This window comes from Alexandromys fortis, unplaced genomic scaffold (assembly GCF_014885135.2).
Source record: "Alexandromys fortis isolate MF-2015 unplaced genomic scaffold, M_Fortis_MF-2015_v1.1 scaffold_153, whole genome shotgun sequence".
In the NCBI taxonomy this organism is placed as follows: Eukaryota; Metazoa; Chordata; class Mammalia; order Rodentia; family Cricetidae; genus Alexandromys; species Alexandromys fortis.
Genome location: NW_026068032.1, coordinates 3,590,884 through 3,608,088, shown reverse-complemented (window position 1 = coordinate 3,608,088; position 17,205 = coordinate 3,590,884). Strand labels below are relative to the sequence as shown.

The 17,205-nt window shown below is 46.1% G+C and overlaps 1 protein-coding gene across 3 annotated transcripts in view; it reads right to left on the bottom strand.

The window, feature by feature from the left end:
• Ccdc91 (coiled-coil domain containing 91) overlaps positions 1 to 16,003 on the bottom strand; it is a 138,488-nt gene extending 122,485 nt beyond the window's left edge. Inside the window, exon 1 of one of the 3 annotated variants that reach the window (XM_050164720.1) lies at positions 15,898 to 16,003. In XM_050164720.1, the coding sequence (XP_050020677.1) occupies positions 15,898 to 15,934 (37 nt within the window). In that variant the 5' untranslated portion in view covers positions 15,935 to 16,003. The remainder of the gene's footprint in view (positions 1 to 15,897) is intronic. The other 2 variants (XM_050164719.1, XM_050164718.1) reach the window with 2 other exon arrangements.
• Between the last annotated feature and the right edge of the window lie 1,202 nt (positions 16,004 to 17,205).

Below are 17,205 nucleotides of genomic sequence, written 5' to 3'. Positions count from 1 at the left end.
TTTATATTTAAAACCAAAAAAAAAAAAAAAAAAAAAAAAAAAAAACATGCAACTTGAGCTGGCCTGACCGAGCTGAAAGAAAACAGGACTTCTCCGTGGAGGTGCAGGGAGTGTGAGCACACACAGCAGCGGACGGAGTCAGAGCGCTGTGTTCTCTGCAGAGGTGCACGGTGTGCAAGCACACACAGCAGTGGACGGAGTCAGAGCGCTGTGTTCTCTGCAGAGATGCAGGGTGTGTGAGCACACACAGCAGCGGACAGAGTCAGAGCGCTGTGTTATTTTCAAAACACTGAAGAGCAGCTTCTCTGCATCATCCCACCTGACCCATTATCTGCTCACTCGCAATGTAAATCTATTATCTGCTTTCAGTTGAGAATATTATCTAAGAAACAAATGACCTTAAAACATTACTTACCAGAATCTGCACTATATGTAAAGCAGTAATTAGGAATGCAGATGTACAGACATACATATACAATCTAGAAACTTTTATAAAAAACTAATTACTTTCCCAATCAAACTAAAGAAATGAAAAAGAGAAATTAGAGTGGGATAATATGGGTATTAAAAAAAGATTTGTAAAATAATTGGCCTAATTTTTAAAATTCTGGGTTCAAAGCAGAGCTAAGAATAACAGTAGCTAATCCGATAAAACGGGTAACATGCGAATATAAACAATTAAATGGCAACAATCAGAGCTCTAAATTGGGAAATTTCCTTCATTTTAAGTCTTCAAACTTCTAAATAATTAACTTAAAATTTTCATTAAAATGGCAAATGCTTAAAGAAATACGATTTATGAAGCTGACTTGGTTAGTTTTTAGAACAGGTCTCTTGAGAATATACCTTTTCTTTAGGGGAAATTAAGCCATAGACAACAACCCTATAGACAAGCATGAAGCTCCAATGACATCACGAGGCCTTTTTTTTTCTTACCAAGGGCCGAACCTATATAATCCCAACACTCTCAAATAAAAATTAAAGGAAACCTCAATATGAACGAATCGTCCTGTTCCGATGTCAAACAGTGGATGCCTCATGAGAAAGGTGATGAAAGACACGCTGGGTTTGGTTAAACAAGAGAAAACACTTCGTAAGTTCAGCAAACAATGTGAGGAAAACCGTGACAAAGGACACAAGGGGAAGCTCAGGCCAAGACAAAGACAGCCCTGCAATCAAAGACCTCAATGCCATCCAGTGGTCCTTCCTTCCTTCCTTGGTTAAGGCACAGGCTTCCTGTGATCCCCATACAGACTAACAGGCTTTTCAATGGGGCAAAAGAAATGGACACTACAGACCACAGAAAGAGGTAGCCACAGAAAACTCCTGCGTGAAGTTACAATGAAAGACAGCAAAACTTCAGCCAATGAAGAGGCGGCAAAGCAGATCAGAACAGCCTGAGAGAGACTCCGCAATGGGAAATACGTACAGAAGAGGCAAGGTATATTAAGTCACTGAGATCTTAAACATTTTTTTTTTGGTTTGGCCTTTTGGGAAGAGGTAAGACACAAAATAAAATCAAAGATTTAGGGGGTAAAAGATGGCTCAGTAGTTAAGAGCACTTGCTGATCTTCCAGAGAACCCAACTTCAATTCCCAACACCCATAATGTGGCTCCCAACTACCTCCAGCTCGAGAGAGAGAATGCAGTGCCCTCTTCTAGCATACAGAGGCACTTGCACACGTGTATGCATGCACACACAAACACAAAGTAAAAACCTAAATAAAATCTTTAAAAGATCAAAGGTTTAAGTATTTTAAAATATAAGATCATAATAAAAGTTAGACTAAAATGTAGACATATACAAATGTATCACAAATAAAGCCTAATTCCTAATATGTAAAGAACTTATAACTGAGCAAAAAAATTGAAAGACTAAGCAAATGAGATGGAAAAAAAAACAGAGACTTTAGAGTGGTTTACATGGCAAAGACTCCAGTAGGAGGAAGAAACAGAAGCTACTGGGCCTGATCGCAGACAGCTTGTGGGAACAACGTAGCAACAAGAAAAGGTGAAGGCATGAGTCTCTCTCAATGTCAGCTTTAGGGTCTTTGGAACCTTGTTACCATGTCACACACGCAATTATAATTTGCCAGAAACAGGGGACTGAACCCTAAGATAGACTGTGAGCTAACCATCCTGCAAATGGCTGTCCTCGTCCCTTCTCTGCCATGGCGGTAAATCTGTAACTGCTGCAGAATGTTATTCTAAGGTGTGTTATATTTGTTTATGCTCTGGAACATTTGTTTAACGATGTAAAGGTGTGTTGCTTTTGTTTATGCTGTATTTGTTTAACTCTGAAGCTGTGATTCTGTTCCTGTCTAAAACATCTGATGGTCTAATAAAGAGCTGAATGGCCAGTAGTGAAGCAGGAGAAAGGCTAGGCGGGGCTAGTAGGCAGAGAGGGCAAATAGAAGGAGCAATCTGGATGGAGAAGTAGTACCATGAGAATAGGGAGAGGAGGACACCAGGCACCACGGCCAGCCACAGAGTAAAAGTTGATGTAAGATATACAGACGTAAGAAAAGGAAAAAACCCAGAGGCAAAAGGTAGTCAGGATAATTTAAGGAAAGCTGGAAAGAAACAAGACAAGCTAAGGCTGGGCATTCATAAGAAAGAGTAAGACTGTGTGTGATTAATTTGGGAGCTGGATGGCAGGATCCCCAAAAAGCCAAAAGAGTAAAGAGCCCAAAAAGTAAATGAGTAAAAAGCTATCAGCAACACATAACTAAAAGCAATCTGGGGAGGAAAGGATTTGCTGGCTTACACAGACGCCAAGCCAGGATCTCAGAGACAAGCGCCTCAGGCAGGGACCGAGGCAGAGCACAGGGAGGAAGGCTGCATACTGAACGCTGCACAGCTGTGGCAGCTTTGCATTTCTCTCCTGCAGCTGTGAAGGAAGCGGGAACCGATGTCACCCAGGGCTAGGTAACACATGGGTGAAGTCAGCCGATTTGTATCCAGTGTGTGTCCTGTACCAGACCTGAGACACTTCACGAGATCTGACCATCACCAGGGGCTGGGAAACACACAGGTGAAGTCAGCGATTCGCATCCAGTGTGTGTTCTCTGCCAGGCCAGAGCCACTTCACGAATTCCTCCGCGAGTCTACAAGCAACCAAGCTTCTCTCTTTTTTTTTTTTTTTTTTTTTTTTTTGGTTTTTCGAGACAGGGTTTCTCTGTGGCTTTGGAGCCTGTCCTGGAACTAGCTCTGTAGACCAGGCTGATCTCGAACTCACAGAGATCCGCCTGCCTCTGCCTCCCGAGTGCTGGGATTACAGGCGTGCACCACCAATGCCCGGAATCGGCTACCTCACTAGCAAGCTCTCAAGATGGCATAGGCAGCAACTCATTGAAGAAGATAGAAGCAGGAGTCGGTAGCATGCCAAGAAGGCTCAGCATATAGAGGAGCCACCTCCGAGCCTGGCTAGTTCTACGGTACGAGGAGAGAACCAAGTCTCACAAGGTGTCCTCTGACCTTCACAGGCCCTGTGCTATATACATACAGAAACAAGCACATATAATAATAAATAAATAAATGTAAAAAGTAGAAGGGTCGAGGAAAAACACTAAAAGACAATTCTTCAAGAGGTAGATAAAGGGAATTATGGGGTGGGGGAGCCGGGGAGGCAGAGGGAAGCAGGGTGTGGCATGTTAACTGTAACTCAGCTGACAGCACAAAATACAACAGGAAAATCAGGGAAGCACACAGGGAAGGGCCTTCCCAGGCTGACCCGTGCACAGGGAGGCGGGGCATGGGCAAGTTTCAGTTCACAAAGGACACTGACTAGGTTTCGACCAAGAAAGGTGTGAGGTGCACTGCAGAGATGAACATTCTAGAAGGCAAGAGAGCCAGAACAGAATCCAGATGCTTGAAGACGCCAGGACTGTGCTATGGGCCTGACTGTGCAATTCTGAGCCATCAGAACAGCAAGCGTGACAGTGAGTACACTCAGGCACATGGTGCCGCCACACAGAACACAGACGTACACTGAACCCCATATGAAGCCTGAAGACAAAAGGCTGGGGTGCAGGAGTCAGCGACTGTAGATGAGATGCTCTGTGGACAGGAACGTAGCAGAGATGGCAACAAGGGGCTGAGATGAGAAACGGAAAAGCAGCCTACACTACCACCAGGCTACTGTCCGCGTCTGCTGCACGGAAACAACCGAGCTAACCAGGAGTCAGGCTACGACACCACCCCAAGGGCTGTGCTGCCCACAGAAAGTCCACGTGGCATACAGAACTTGAGAGGGCTTGATTACTACAGAGAAATGTTTGGCTCAGTCAGGTAAAAATCGATGCTGGCTTTTTTGGGTTGAAAATATTAATAATTGTAATATCTAGAGTCTGCATGAACTTGCACAGAAATGTTAGTATTACTTACAAATAGGAGCAGCCATCACTGCGAGACACAGGCTTGAAATGCAGCTTTAATTATAAGGGAAACGGAGACGCAGCTATGAACGCGAAATTCCAGTAAATCTAGCAGCTAAGTGAAACAATTACAAAATTACAATTCTAAAACAAAAAGCTGAAATTTCTCTAAATGACATCCATAAGAGATGTATGTGATCCTCTAAAATATAAATTCCCGTATAAATTTCAACCTGAGCAGAAGGGCTTCGAGCGGGCCGTGCTACAGGGTCTGCCCCAGTACAAAGGCCTGCAGCAGCATTTTTAACAGGTAAACAACGAATGCTTTACTGCTTTTCTAAGCAAATTCGGCCAGCTAAATTTCTGTACTTTCAAACTTTAAAAATGCACATTTTAAGGAAAACTAAAATTTAACTTGCCAAGACTGAGGAGGTCTATGGTGACTTTGTCATCAAACTGAGCAAGGCCTAGGTCACAGTGCACCCTCAGCCATGCTCAGGTGACCCAGGGTATGTACAGGGAATCTAGTGGGAGCAGGGAAAGGAAAGAAACTTTGCAGAAAAGAAAATTTCACACCGCAGTGAGCCCCTCACTACAGAAGCCAGGAGCTATGTTCACCACAAGGGATTCACACCACTTTGTCCCCCTCACTACAGAAGCCAGGAGCTATGTTCACCACAAGGGATTCACACCACAGTGAGCCCCTCACTACAGAAGCCAGGAGCTGTGCTCACAAGCCATTCACACCATGGTGTCCTCCTAGAACAGGAAAGCCTCTTCTTCAGAACAGAAGGGCAAACCCATACGATACAATCCCTTTAAGCAGAGGACTGATGTTAATTCGTTTCAGGAAGACAGAAAGTTCTTAAACACAACCAAGAGATGTGAACTTAAAATGCGCAAGGTCTGCGGACACAGAGTTCTAGAACTCATTGCTAAGGGGGCGGTCCCCAGCTGTGAGCTGCAGGCAGACACACAATGGCGTGGCTGAGACTCACACCAGGGCTGAGCAAAGAAACTCTCTTTGTTTCCACAGCAGCACCTCTTCCCTTCCAGCAAAATCAACGCAGGTCAGGAAGCAGCAGACTGGTAGAGGGCTCTCTTGTTTTTCTTCCCAGTAAACAGAAAGCTGGTATCCAGCAAAACAGAAAGCATTTTAGTAGACAAAATTGTTCATAGATGAAAATATTCAAGCAAAAAACTAAGCAAAGCAATAAACAGAGAGATGAACAAATTTTGTCAATTTCTGTAAACCTCAGTTTGATTTCCAGGCCCTAGTGTGCACAAGGGAAACCACACACTTCCTTCACCCACGGGAGCCCAGGGTGACCTGAAAGAAGGAGATGAGAACCTGTCTTGCAAACAGCAGTCACCGTCAGGAAAGGGGGGAGAAAAGAAGGAAAGAGGAAGAGAAGCAACCGGAGAAGGAAGCATCAGACACTTCATCCCCAAAGGGGAAAAGTGGGACAGGAGGGGGAGGAGCAGAGGAGGGGGAGGAGCAGAGGACAGGAGGGGGAGGAGCAGAGGACAGGAGGGGGAGGAGCAGAGGACAGGAGGGGGAGGAGCAGAGGAGGGGGAGGAGCAGAGGAGGGGGGGGCAGAAGACAGGAGGGGGAAGAGGAGAGGAGAAGGGACCAGAGGACAGGAAGGGGTTGGGGTTGGTGAAAGATGAAAAGAGAAAGCAAAATATAAATAACTCAAAGGATAAGTTTTATATCAGATTAAATATGAAGGGCACATGATAAATGAAAGCGACCAGGCTGCCTCTCTCAGCAACAGAGCCTCACCCTGCTCACCCTGAACTGATGGGCTCTGCATCTGAAGGGAAATAGCCCTCATCTAGTGCAGCCCCACACCCTTCTTCTCCATCCTGATGGGCTTCCCCGATTCTTGTTCCTGCCTTGAAGCTGCACTAGTTCTATAACCCAGCAGCACTCTGTGAACATTTATTTAATCTGGGCCTGTTTTACCAGCACACGCTCCATAAGGCAGACAGGTCGTCTCTTCTCAGTTCCTCACTGTCCACCTGTGCCGAACACAACCTAGGATCAAACGTGGGGACCCTTGCTTCAAACTGGCAAAGAACCAGCAAGAATCTAGAAAGGCCAGAGTAAAACCTGTAAGCACCATCACCACGCCCTGTTTACATCAGAAGGAGCACCTGGTGAAGTCACTGAAGGCTCACTCAATAAGTGAACCGACGATTCTATCGGCAACAACTTCCTCTGAAAACAAATGGCATTCTGTGCTGAGTTTTGAGAGAATGGTAGAAGCAGCAGCCTTTGAGTCTGCTGGGGTCCTTGCTAATAAACAGGGCTGGAAATGCCCGCTGACCCTGACCACAGCGCTCTCTCCAGCCTGTCCTGTTACAGCTCAAGTGGCGTCTTCTCCGAACTGACAGAACCTCTCACAAAAATGTAAGCAGCGTGTGTGTGTGTGTGTGTGTGGTGTGGGTGTGACACTGATGTGTGTGTGATGTGTGTGAGCACTTACAGCATGCATGCCAACTCCAGAATAACATCTTACTACTGTTTAGGCACAGAATGGCTGAAACTTCAAACTGTCCACAGTAAACACTTCTGTAGAATGAAGACTGGGTAAAATTTTCATTATTTCTCCACAGTTCAAACACATATCTCTACACACACATATCCCTGCCTATTTTCTTAGTATATTAGGCAAGTTCTGTGTTATTTATCCTAAAATTACTTTACATGGTCCAATTAGCCAAAACAATCTGAAGTTATAGACAGTAAAACTAGAATTCATTAAATTCACAGAAAGAAAGAGAAGGAGGAGAGAGGGAGGGAGGGAAGGAGGGAGGGAGGGAGGGAGGGAGGGACAGAGAGAGGGAGCGAGGGAGGGAGGGAGATCAACCTATTTTCCATGTTAGTCTAAAGAAGGGAACTTTCCAGTTAGGAACGGGTGAACTGGGCTCCCCGCATATGCCTGGCCAGTGCCCAGCCACTGGGCTACAGGCCAAGCACTCTTTCCACTTTTTGAGACAGGGTATCGTTAAGTTGCCGAGACTGGCCTTGAACTCATGATGCTCCTTCGTTGCCCTCTGGAGCAGCTGAGATACTAGGCCTGTGCCATCAAGCCCAGCTTCAGAAGTTACATGAAATGATTCCCTCTTCACGAGCCAAGCTTTAATAAGAAAAAAAACTTCGTAGTTATGAGCTGCAAGGCAAGAGTACCAAGCAAATTAATACAGAAGTCAAAAGTGAGATCAAAAGGCTTCTATTAGGCCTAATAGCAATACTTAAATCAAGTGAGATTTTGTAACTACATATTTTATATGATTTATTCAGAAGAACATGGTAATTATAGGTACAAGCCTTGAATACACTGCACAGGTTACTAAAACACTCAGAGGAATATCATAAAAATAGGTCAAATTATAATCACCAATCATTAGCTAAATGTCTTCTACTTCAGTATTTTAGAATCCACAAAAATGAAAGGAAAAAAGACTTTAAAATAAAAGTCCACAAACAACAAACACACAGATGTAAGTCCCAGCCTACTGAGCCCTCACGGGAAAACCAGCGTGGGTGCAAGCAAGAGTGGTCGTGGTCACCTGGCAGCAGCGTGATGATTGATGGCTTTGCTGGGGCAGTGAGCAGAAGTCGAGAAACCAAAGGGGCTGCCCCATTTGGCGAACAACCGATGGATGGGATGCAGGACAGTCACACAGAGAAGACAGGATGTGGGACAGGAGATGCGGGACATACTGAGGAGACAGGGATGGTTTGTAGGATTCCAGAACCTCGAGAAATAAGGCCAGCTCGCCAGTGGAAGGGCCAGGAACACAGAAGAGCAGACAGAAAGCTCTGAGACCTGAGGGAAGCAAGAGGAGCCTGAAAACTCAACCTTGTGGCACAAAGTGAGAGTTGATTTAAACCCACATTAGCAAAGACAGCGAGCACATGGGCTAACAATGGAGAGCTGGGGTCCTGTAGGAGTCGCAGGACTCAGAGAATGAATCTCTCTTTCTAGGGCATTGATCACCATGACTTACAGGCTGAGGTTCAGCTAATCCAACAATGGCTGACAGTGAACACAAAATCTGCGAATCCAGGACTTGTTCAGTCTACAAGACCAATGTCTCAGCTGGAATCCCAAAGAAGCAGACTTAAAGCAGTGAAGGCATGGCCTTGCTGGCCAGGCAAAGAGGAGAAGCTTCCTTCTTGCATGTCCTTATATAGGCTTCTAGCAGAGGGTGTGGCCCTGATTAAAGATGTGTCCAAGATCTGGATCAAAGGGGAGTGTTTTCCTACCTCAAAGGCCCGGACTAGAAGCGGATCCACCCACTTCACACAGGGCAAAAAAATACCCCAGAGGTGTTCTTCCCATTTCTAGATTGTAGCTCCTTCCAGATGTAGTCAAGTTGACAACAGAGAGTAACCATGCCAGGCCCTGCCGGCTATGCAGGGCACCCCTGCCAGACGCCTCACACCTCCCTCTCCTCTCACTCCTTAGGAATTCCTTCTACAGAAAGCTTACTCTTTCTCTCTATCTATAGCCAGGCTTGTAAGAGGCCAAGAGTCTAGAAACAAAGAATGCGAGGAAGATGGTTCTGTCTGCTGCAGTGGTCAGCCCTGGTCTCTAGAATCCACAACAGCAGCTTTGGACCAGATGTGAAAACTAAAATACATAAAACAGTACCACTTTCTCTCAAGTGTTAGAAGTTTCCGCAGTAGCTCTTGTATTACAAGTGTATATCTGCTTGGAAAGAATACAGTCGTGACATTAGTGTCTTATCACTTGGCCCGTGTAGTTTAAACCAGGTACCCCAACTCATCTAGAATAAGCTTTGTAAATTACGGAGCTATAACAAGAAAAAGAATAAAACAATAAGCTGAGAGCTCAAAGGTCGCCTGGCATTTCCGTTTACACAGTCTGACAGAATTTCAGAGCAGCCACAGACAGCTGGAGACCAAGGGTCACTGCCATAGTCTGCTTTGGTTGTCAACTTGACACCCTTGGAAGAGGGACCCTTGACTGGGATATCCCCTGCTGGATTTTTTTCAGAGCATGTCTATGGGTCATCTTCCTGATTGTTAACTGACGCACGAGGGCCCAGCCTACTGAGGGCAGCATCAGTCAATACTAAACTGCACAGCGGTGGCTGAGCAAGGCAGGGGAGCAGATCAGCAGCAGTCTTCCTCCGTGGTCTCTGCTTCGGCTCCCGCCTCAGGTTCCTGCCCTGATGTCTCTCAATGGACTACAATAGCAAGACCTCTTCTCCCCAAGATACTCTTGGTCGTGATGTTTACCATGGCAACAGGAAACAAACTCAACTAGGGTAGTCACAGCCGCATGGCAGAGCACATCGGCAAAGTCAGAGCAACACCACCGGTCTATCTCCTGGTGGACACACATTAACCAAGGTGAGACCCACACAGAAGACCAAGCGTGCTACTGTAGGACCAGCTCACAGCTCTACAGAGCTGTCTTCCTCAGTGCGATTTAAGGAGACTGGCCCTGACATCACAAGCAGACAGGTACATGAACAGCCTTGGCCTGAGATGAAAATACGTTATGTAGCAAAAGGAAACCATACGCCAACCTTCCCTCAGAGAGCGAAATTACAATACATCGACAATCCACGGTCTGCGGTGGTCAACAGTTAAGGGCACTGGCTGCTCTCCCAAAGGAAGATTCCCAGAACATCATGGCAGTTGACGACTTTCTCTAATTCCAGTCCCAAGAGACCTGATGCCTCGCCTTGCCTACATAGGCACCGTGAACTCATATGGAACACGGACATATATGTAGGCAATAAACCCATACGTATACAAAATAAATGAAAAAGAAAAGAAAGCTCAGAGCCTGATCTAACAAGAATCTCTAAATGGGTAAAAAGCAGGAAGCAGAGAAAATTTTAAATGTTTTCCACACTATTGTCATCCAGTGTGGGGGTCAAAACCATTCCTGAAGTCAGGCCAGCCACACATCCTCACTAAGGAAGGCAATTCAAAGTCAAGTTAAAAGTAGAACACAGAAAAGAGAACATTATTCAACAGGGCCACACTGGAAGAGGGGCAAAGACTAAACAGAGGGCCCAGGAAAGGACAGCTCAGCAGTGCTGGTCAAGGTGTGGCTCCGCCCACCGCTCACCCCTGGGCTCCAGTCGGTCTGTCAGGTGGTCTGAGGAGTTGTCAGAACTGGGAAATCTCTTTCCAGAGAACAAGTAGCTCATTTTTTTCCTCCTCTCAGCATGAACTTTCAGGGAAAATCTCATTTTTTCGGGGCCCATTACTTCACCAGTCTCAGTCAGACTAAGACATGAGAGTCTCTTGAAAATGTCACCTGCTAGGCTGGCTACACTGCCTGTAAGACACAGGCACTGAGCGAGCAAGGAGTCACTTTCCAGTTCTACCACAGATGCAGATCCGACCAGCGAATCTTGTGTTTTTTGCCACTATGTGAAAAACGTGCAAACCGCACTCAAGAAAATACACAAAGAAATGTGTATGCTGGGGTCTTGAGCCCTCGAGAGGCGTAACACAGATTCCCCTGGGAGAGCAGGGCTAGTGGAGAGAGGCAGGGGATTAATAGGATGACCAATTTGCTGTCCTAGGCTTTCCTGGCCGGGAGAATGGAGAACGGAAAGACCGAACCATGAAATCAAAAAAGCATCTGTCTTCCAGGTTCCCCTCTGCCAAGGTCTTGGGAGGAATGTTTGAGCTTTCCTGTTGGCTTTGTATGCAAATAGCTCCAGATGCAGAAGAACCACATCTAAGACGCTCCCGCAGCATCTGCTGGTCCAATTCCCATCATTCCTTCTGCAGGGCCGGCTTGTGACAGACAGTTTAGTCTGCCCTCTTTATAAGCTGTTTTGAAGGAGCTAATTTGGATTAAAGTATCTATCCGGACCACTTGTTTTCCCTTTGATGGTCACTGAATTCTAATGTGGTCTGTGAAGAGCGGCAAGGCACTCGGAGGCATTATTGGGGAGGACAGTGCTCAAGGCTTGTGCCTCCCACCTCGCCTTCTACACAACTTACATTTGTACGGTCAAAGGCAAAAAGTGAACAGTCTTTTTTTTTTCCTTTGCCTTTTAAAACTGTGCCACCCACATTGTACAAAATGGCTTCGTAGCACGTCCTGACCCAGCACTCACTGTAGGCAGCGACTATCAAGGACTTGAAGCTCACATTGGAGGCAGAAGGTTTGCCAAACCCCCCCCCCAAAAAAAAAAAAAAACTCATCTGGGGAAAGCTCCATCCTCCTAGCAACAGCTTCCAGTCTGCAACTCACAGACCTGGGTGCCCGGCGCTGCAAGCGCCTTCTGCATCTACGGCAGAGGAGTGAGTCCACAGTGAACATGGAAATAACCTCAATAAATTCCATGAATTCTGAAACTCTGGCTCTGCTACCAGGAGAGGTACAATTTAAAAAAAAAAGTCAAAAAGGAAGGAAGGAAGGAAGGAAGGAAGGAAGGAAGGAAGGAAGGAAGGAAGGAAGGAAGGAAGGAATACTGATGCCTAACCAAGTATTAGGAACTGACAAAGTCAAGTACAGATGAGCCCTTCTTTCTGTCTCAAGAGCACAGGGGAGGGGCAGAAGGGAAGGGAGGGTCAAGTATAACTGACACAGGGGTAAAGCAGGTGCAGGGAAGACATCACCACAGGGGGCAGTCGAGGTAGACTCCAATCCCAGGGTCTCCACAGGGAAGACATCACCACAGGGGGCAGTCGAGGGAGACTCCAATCCCAGGGTCTCCACATATATACAAGCTTTCACACTCACATGTGTGTGTTCACCTGCACATGTCTATCAGCAGACAAACATTAATTTCTGGGAAATAAAAGGAGAACAGCATTCCTTTTATAGACATTATAAAAAATAATTATTTTTTTAATTTCATAAAACAAGATTTCTTAGCAAAAAAAAAAATTTTACTTATCTAAAACTCATGGCCACTTTGAATGTTGTTATAATGTCCAGCACGCGAGTCCTGAACGGGTTTCCAGAAGTGATCGATGAAGCCAGGACCCAGATGCAGCCACCATTGCTCCTGAACCTGCACTGACTACACTGTGCTCTACCGTGCAGGAACTCCATCTCTGTCCCGCAGGGAAACCAGGGAGCCATGAGAGAAGCTCAGTGCTTCTGAGCATCCGTGGCCACTCTTTAGAAACAGATCCCATCGTGAACGTGTGCATGCGGACGGCGTGTCTGCCACGGCACTCACGGGAGTCGGGACACTGCACGCGCTGGTCCTCTGTTCTTACCAGGGCTCCGGAGGTGGAACTCAGCTGTCAGGGATGGGTGTTTTACTGGCTGATCCGGGTCACAGCCCCGTGACTACTCCTATCAATCACCACTTCCTGGTCATGCGTCTGAACTGAACATCCTCAGAACACTTACCTCAAACACACACATCCAGTTCTTAGCAATTACTGAAGGTTTCCAAGGCTGATATATTTTTGAAGCAAAGTTGAGTTTTCTGCTCTTATATCTTATCATTAAGACTACTTAATTATTCACCGTGGACTGAAAATAACCAAGAAGAGATAACTGCAGTAAATCTACTCAGCAGTCATCAAGAATCACAGAGCACTGGCTCCTTAAGGTATCACTACCTTAGTGGTTCTAATTCCCAAAGATTCAAACCTATTTCCTGCCCTAAAAAGACTATAATAGGCATGTAAAGACGTCACACATGGGATCACAGTTTAAAATCACGTAACAACTATCCTCACGGTATCACCATTCAAAATAGCCAAAGGCAAAAGGAACCCAAGTGTCCATAAAAATAAATAAAAACTGGGATATTAGGATTAAAGAAAAAGGAAACTGGGGCAGATGGTGAACAAGAATGAAACTTGAGGGCACTGTTCTGATTGGGATAAGCCAGGCACAGCCATCAGCTTAGGTGATCACCCATGAACACCTACAGGCTTCACACGGTCAGTGGTTTCCAGGAATGAAGGGGAAGGGAGAGGGAAGGTCACCGGTGTCAGCTGTACAAGACACAGTACTAACCTATACATTAGGATAAGAAAGATGGCAAGCTTCATCACCACTTTCAAATACAAATTAGAATGCACCAAGCACCGAGCAGGAGGAACAAGATGGCAAACTGAATCACCATTTTCAAATATGAATTAGGATACACCAAGCACAGAGCAGGAGGAACAAGATGGCATTATGACGGTGCTTCAGGTATCACAACAGAACTAGAAAATGGTCCCAAGGGTAGCATTCCCCCTTGGCCAGCTCTCCCTGGAACTACAGCAATGCTGTGGGCTGCAGGAATGGTCACCATCTTCAATTACATCATCCATGCCATAACATAAGTACAATTATGATCTTCGCTGTCAACCGGGCTAGATTTAGAATCTCTGAGGAGACACATTTCTGGGTGAGGGAGTTCCCAGAGAGGTTTAACAAAGGAGGGAAAACTCATCCTGTGTGTAGGACAGGGCAGGATAGAATGGGGCCACCACATGCATGGATGTCTCAAGGCTGAACACAGAGGAAGATCTGGACATCAGCCTTCACGGTTCTCTGCTTCTTACCTCTGGATGCAACACGACAGCTGCCTCCCGCTCCTGTCAGCATGACAGGCTGTATCCCCCAAATCATGAACCAAAATAAACCCTCCCCTGTTAAGCCATCTCTTATCGGCTATGTGGTCACAAGAAAAGGAGCCACAATGGTCAGAGGCCGCACAGGAATGAGGAGGATGGGGCAGAGGGTGTGCACAGAGGGTACGGTACACATCTCGCCGCTCATCCAGCCCACCAACAGTGCTGCCTGTCCGTGAGCACCTGTGTAGAAGACACATCCTGAGTTACTGGAGCCCCAAAGATGTCAAGAGAGACATTAATTATCCCCAGTGTGTTTAGAAATTGGCATCTAGCCCTGTCTCGAGGCTGTACACGCACTAGGATAACAAACCTTACAGTGGCTGCTTAACCAAAGTCTTGCCTTGACCCTGAAAATGAGCCTTCCCATCTTCCCCAAAATACCTAAAACTTAAACCAAATGTTTGAGTTATTTTTCAAGAAATACCCCCTGAAAACGTATTGTCTGTATAGACTATAGACAGGTCTGGTGTGGATGTCATCCCTAGTCACCCAATCACACCACCCTCCTGGAAATGCAGATAAATCAGAAAACCTGCATCCAGCAGCAGCAGCAGCCAGAGGGAGATGGCCACAGCAAAGGTCCACCTGTAGCCATGCCTATTAATGCTATTTCTGCAAACTGATAAGGAAACTGGAAAAATGCCATCTTCAGATCTGAGGTTTTTCTGGGGAAGGGACAGAAGGAGAGAAGCGGGAAGACAGAAGTCTCTGGCTCAGCAGTCTGCAGTCTCTGACACCAGGGATGAGAGCCTCTTGGAAACTGCCTCTCATGTCCAGGCACTGAAGGAGCCTTTCCCCATCACCTCATAGAATTCTGCCTCTTCTACCTCTTCATTCCCTGGCTGTGAGCGCCCAAACCAACCCTCCAAGCTACAGCATCTTATATGGATGTGTGGATCTTGGCAGTGAGACACCAAGCCTTTAAGGTATGTGCCGGGGAGTGGCTGGGGAATATGGTGGTTCCATTTGTACTTTTCTGAGAAACCGTCAAACCGGCGTCAGGGAGTGCCTGCACTAGCTTGTGTTCCCCCAGCAGCAGCTAAGAGTTCCTCTTTCCTCTCGCCCCCACAGTATCCAACTGTAGTGATATACGGGTTCAAGACAGGGTTTCTCTGTATAACAATACTGGTTGTCCTGGAACTCGCTTCATAGACTAGGCAAGCCTCAACATCACTGAGATGCGCTTGTCTCTGCCTCCCAAGTGCTGAGTGGTAAGGTGTGTCCCACCACCACCCAGCCCTGTGGCTAACTAGTGGCTTAGCTCTGCACTCTGATCTTCAGGCAAGCGTGGTTAGGTAACGAACAAACATCGCAACATCCCACCACCGTTTTCTAGACCATAAACACGCTGACAGGATCCCTCCTGCCTCGTCTCCCCTCCAGCATCTCCATCATTGTTTTCTGAGGATGAGCATTCATCTGACAGCGTAAGATGGGGTCCCAGGGTAAATTTGATGTGCATCTCAAGATGGGTAGGATAGCGAACATTTTTTGAAAATATTTATTGATCAACTGTTATTTTTAATCTGTAGTAGTCGTGAATGTTTCACTATAAAGAAACTGTTGTATATGAACAGTAATGGGCATCACAAAGTAAGACGCAAAATGGAGCCTGTCATGCACAGATGACCCAGGAAGCATCCTGACACCTTCCTACACCAAGGTAAAATTGAGCGATATGTGTTGTAAGAGTCAGTGCTCCTCCTCCCCTTTTACAGCCAGCCTCCAGCTAGCATAGACGGTGCAATGCAATTCAGACTTTGAGAAAAAGAAAATTTGGATTCAGAGTAAATCTAGGACACTGTATTTTTCAGATAAAAAAAAAAAAAAAAAACCTTGAGAAATGGGTTTTAAAAACAGCAAAAACCACTTTAAATAGAGGAAAAAAAGAATCCAGTGACCAGGAGGTGGTAGTACCTGCAGGAAAGGTGGCCCAGGGGACAGCAGGGGACATCGCTTGGTTTCCACTGTGTTCGCCATCAAAGGTCTCTGCAGCCTGTAAGACAAGACAAGACCACCTGAAAAGACCTAAAGGGCTGTACTTTGTACCAGCAGCCACACACCCGCCCCACAGGCATGCTTCTGCCACAGGCCACTGCCACCACCTCCCTGCTCTTCCCCTGCACCACTCCCGCCGACAGGTCCCAGGTGAACGGCCCCTTCCTCATCCCAGCAACCTCCTGTCAGTGTCACGTTCATTTCATGTATCCTCCATGACGTCTTCACTGTGATCCTTCCATCACTGTTGATTTAACTCACCACATTTATCCATCCACGTAAAAACTTCCTCAAAAACAGACTGAGCAAATCTTTCATGTAAAAAAATCTTTATAATTAGCATACAACTTAGAGACTAATCTGAAAGAGCAGTGAGCCTGTCTTCTTGAACAATCTACTCGGGTCTCTCAGGCACTAAACACTAGGGAAAGACAAAAGCCAGCATCTTCAATGAATGGCTCACAAGGCTCACAGCGAGAGCACCGAGGTTTCCGTCTCTCAGGTAACTATTAAGCAAGATTATTACTGAAATCAGAGTCACGATTTCATCATTTTAATTCCCATTCTGCACTGAGTGCCGGCAAATCAGAAGTCAAAGGACACAGGCTACGGGGGACAGAGGATACAGCTGTGCTGTCCACTAGCTGTGAAAATCGAAGACCTTCCTCTCTTCCACAGCGGAACTGCAGAGTGAGCACGTCTGGTGAACACAGGAAACTGCTCGTTAACGCCGGGTCTCGTGTCGACAAGACTGACAAACCGAAGGGACAATGAGTTCAATTGTCACTTGCGAGAGCAACAACCAACTTTGGCTTTTCTATGGATCTCTTACGGCTTAGACACAAGGATATGGTTGGATGGGACCCTTAAATATAGCTTCCAAGCACCATGGCAGCCACGTGATAGTATGAAACACACCTTGTCCTCTATCAACGGAAAACTAACAAATTGTAAACGTTCCATTTAACATAAATTAGAGTCAACACACAAACTATTAAAACAAGAGCATGACACATTCAATTGCTATTTTTAAAAACCAGTTTGGGATGAAACATGGAGTGCATGTATGTCTACACTGACTGCCTGCACATACAAAACACATTTCTACACTGGCTGCCTAGATAGGGAGACCATGTGTGTCTACAGCAGCTGTCTGCACATGGAGAACATGTGTGTCTACAGCAGTTGTCAGCACATGGAGAACATGTGTGTCTACAGCAGCTGTCT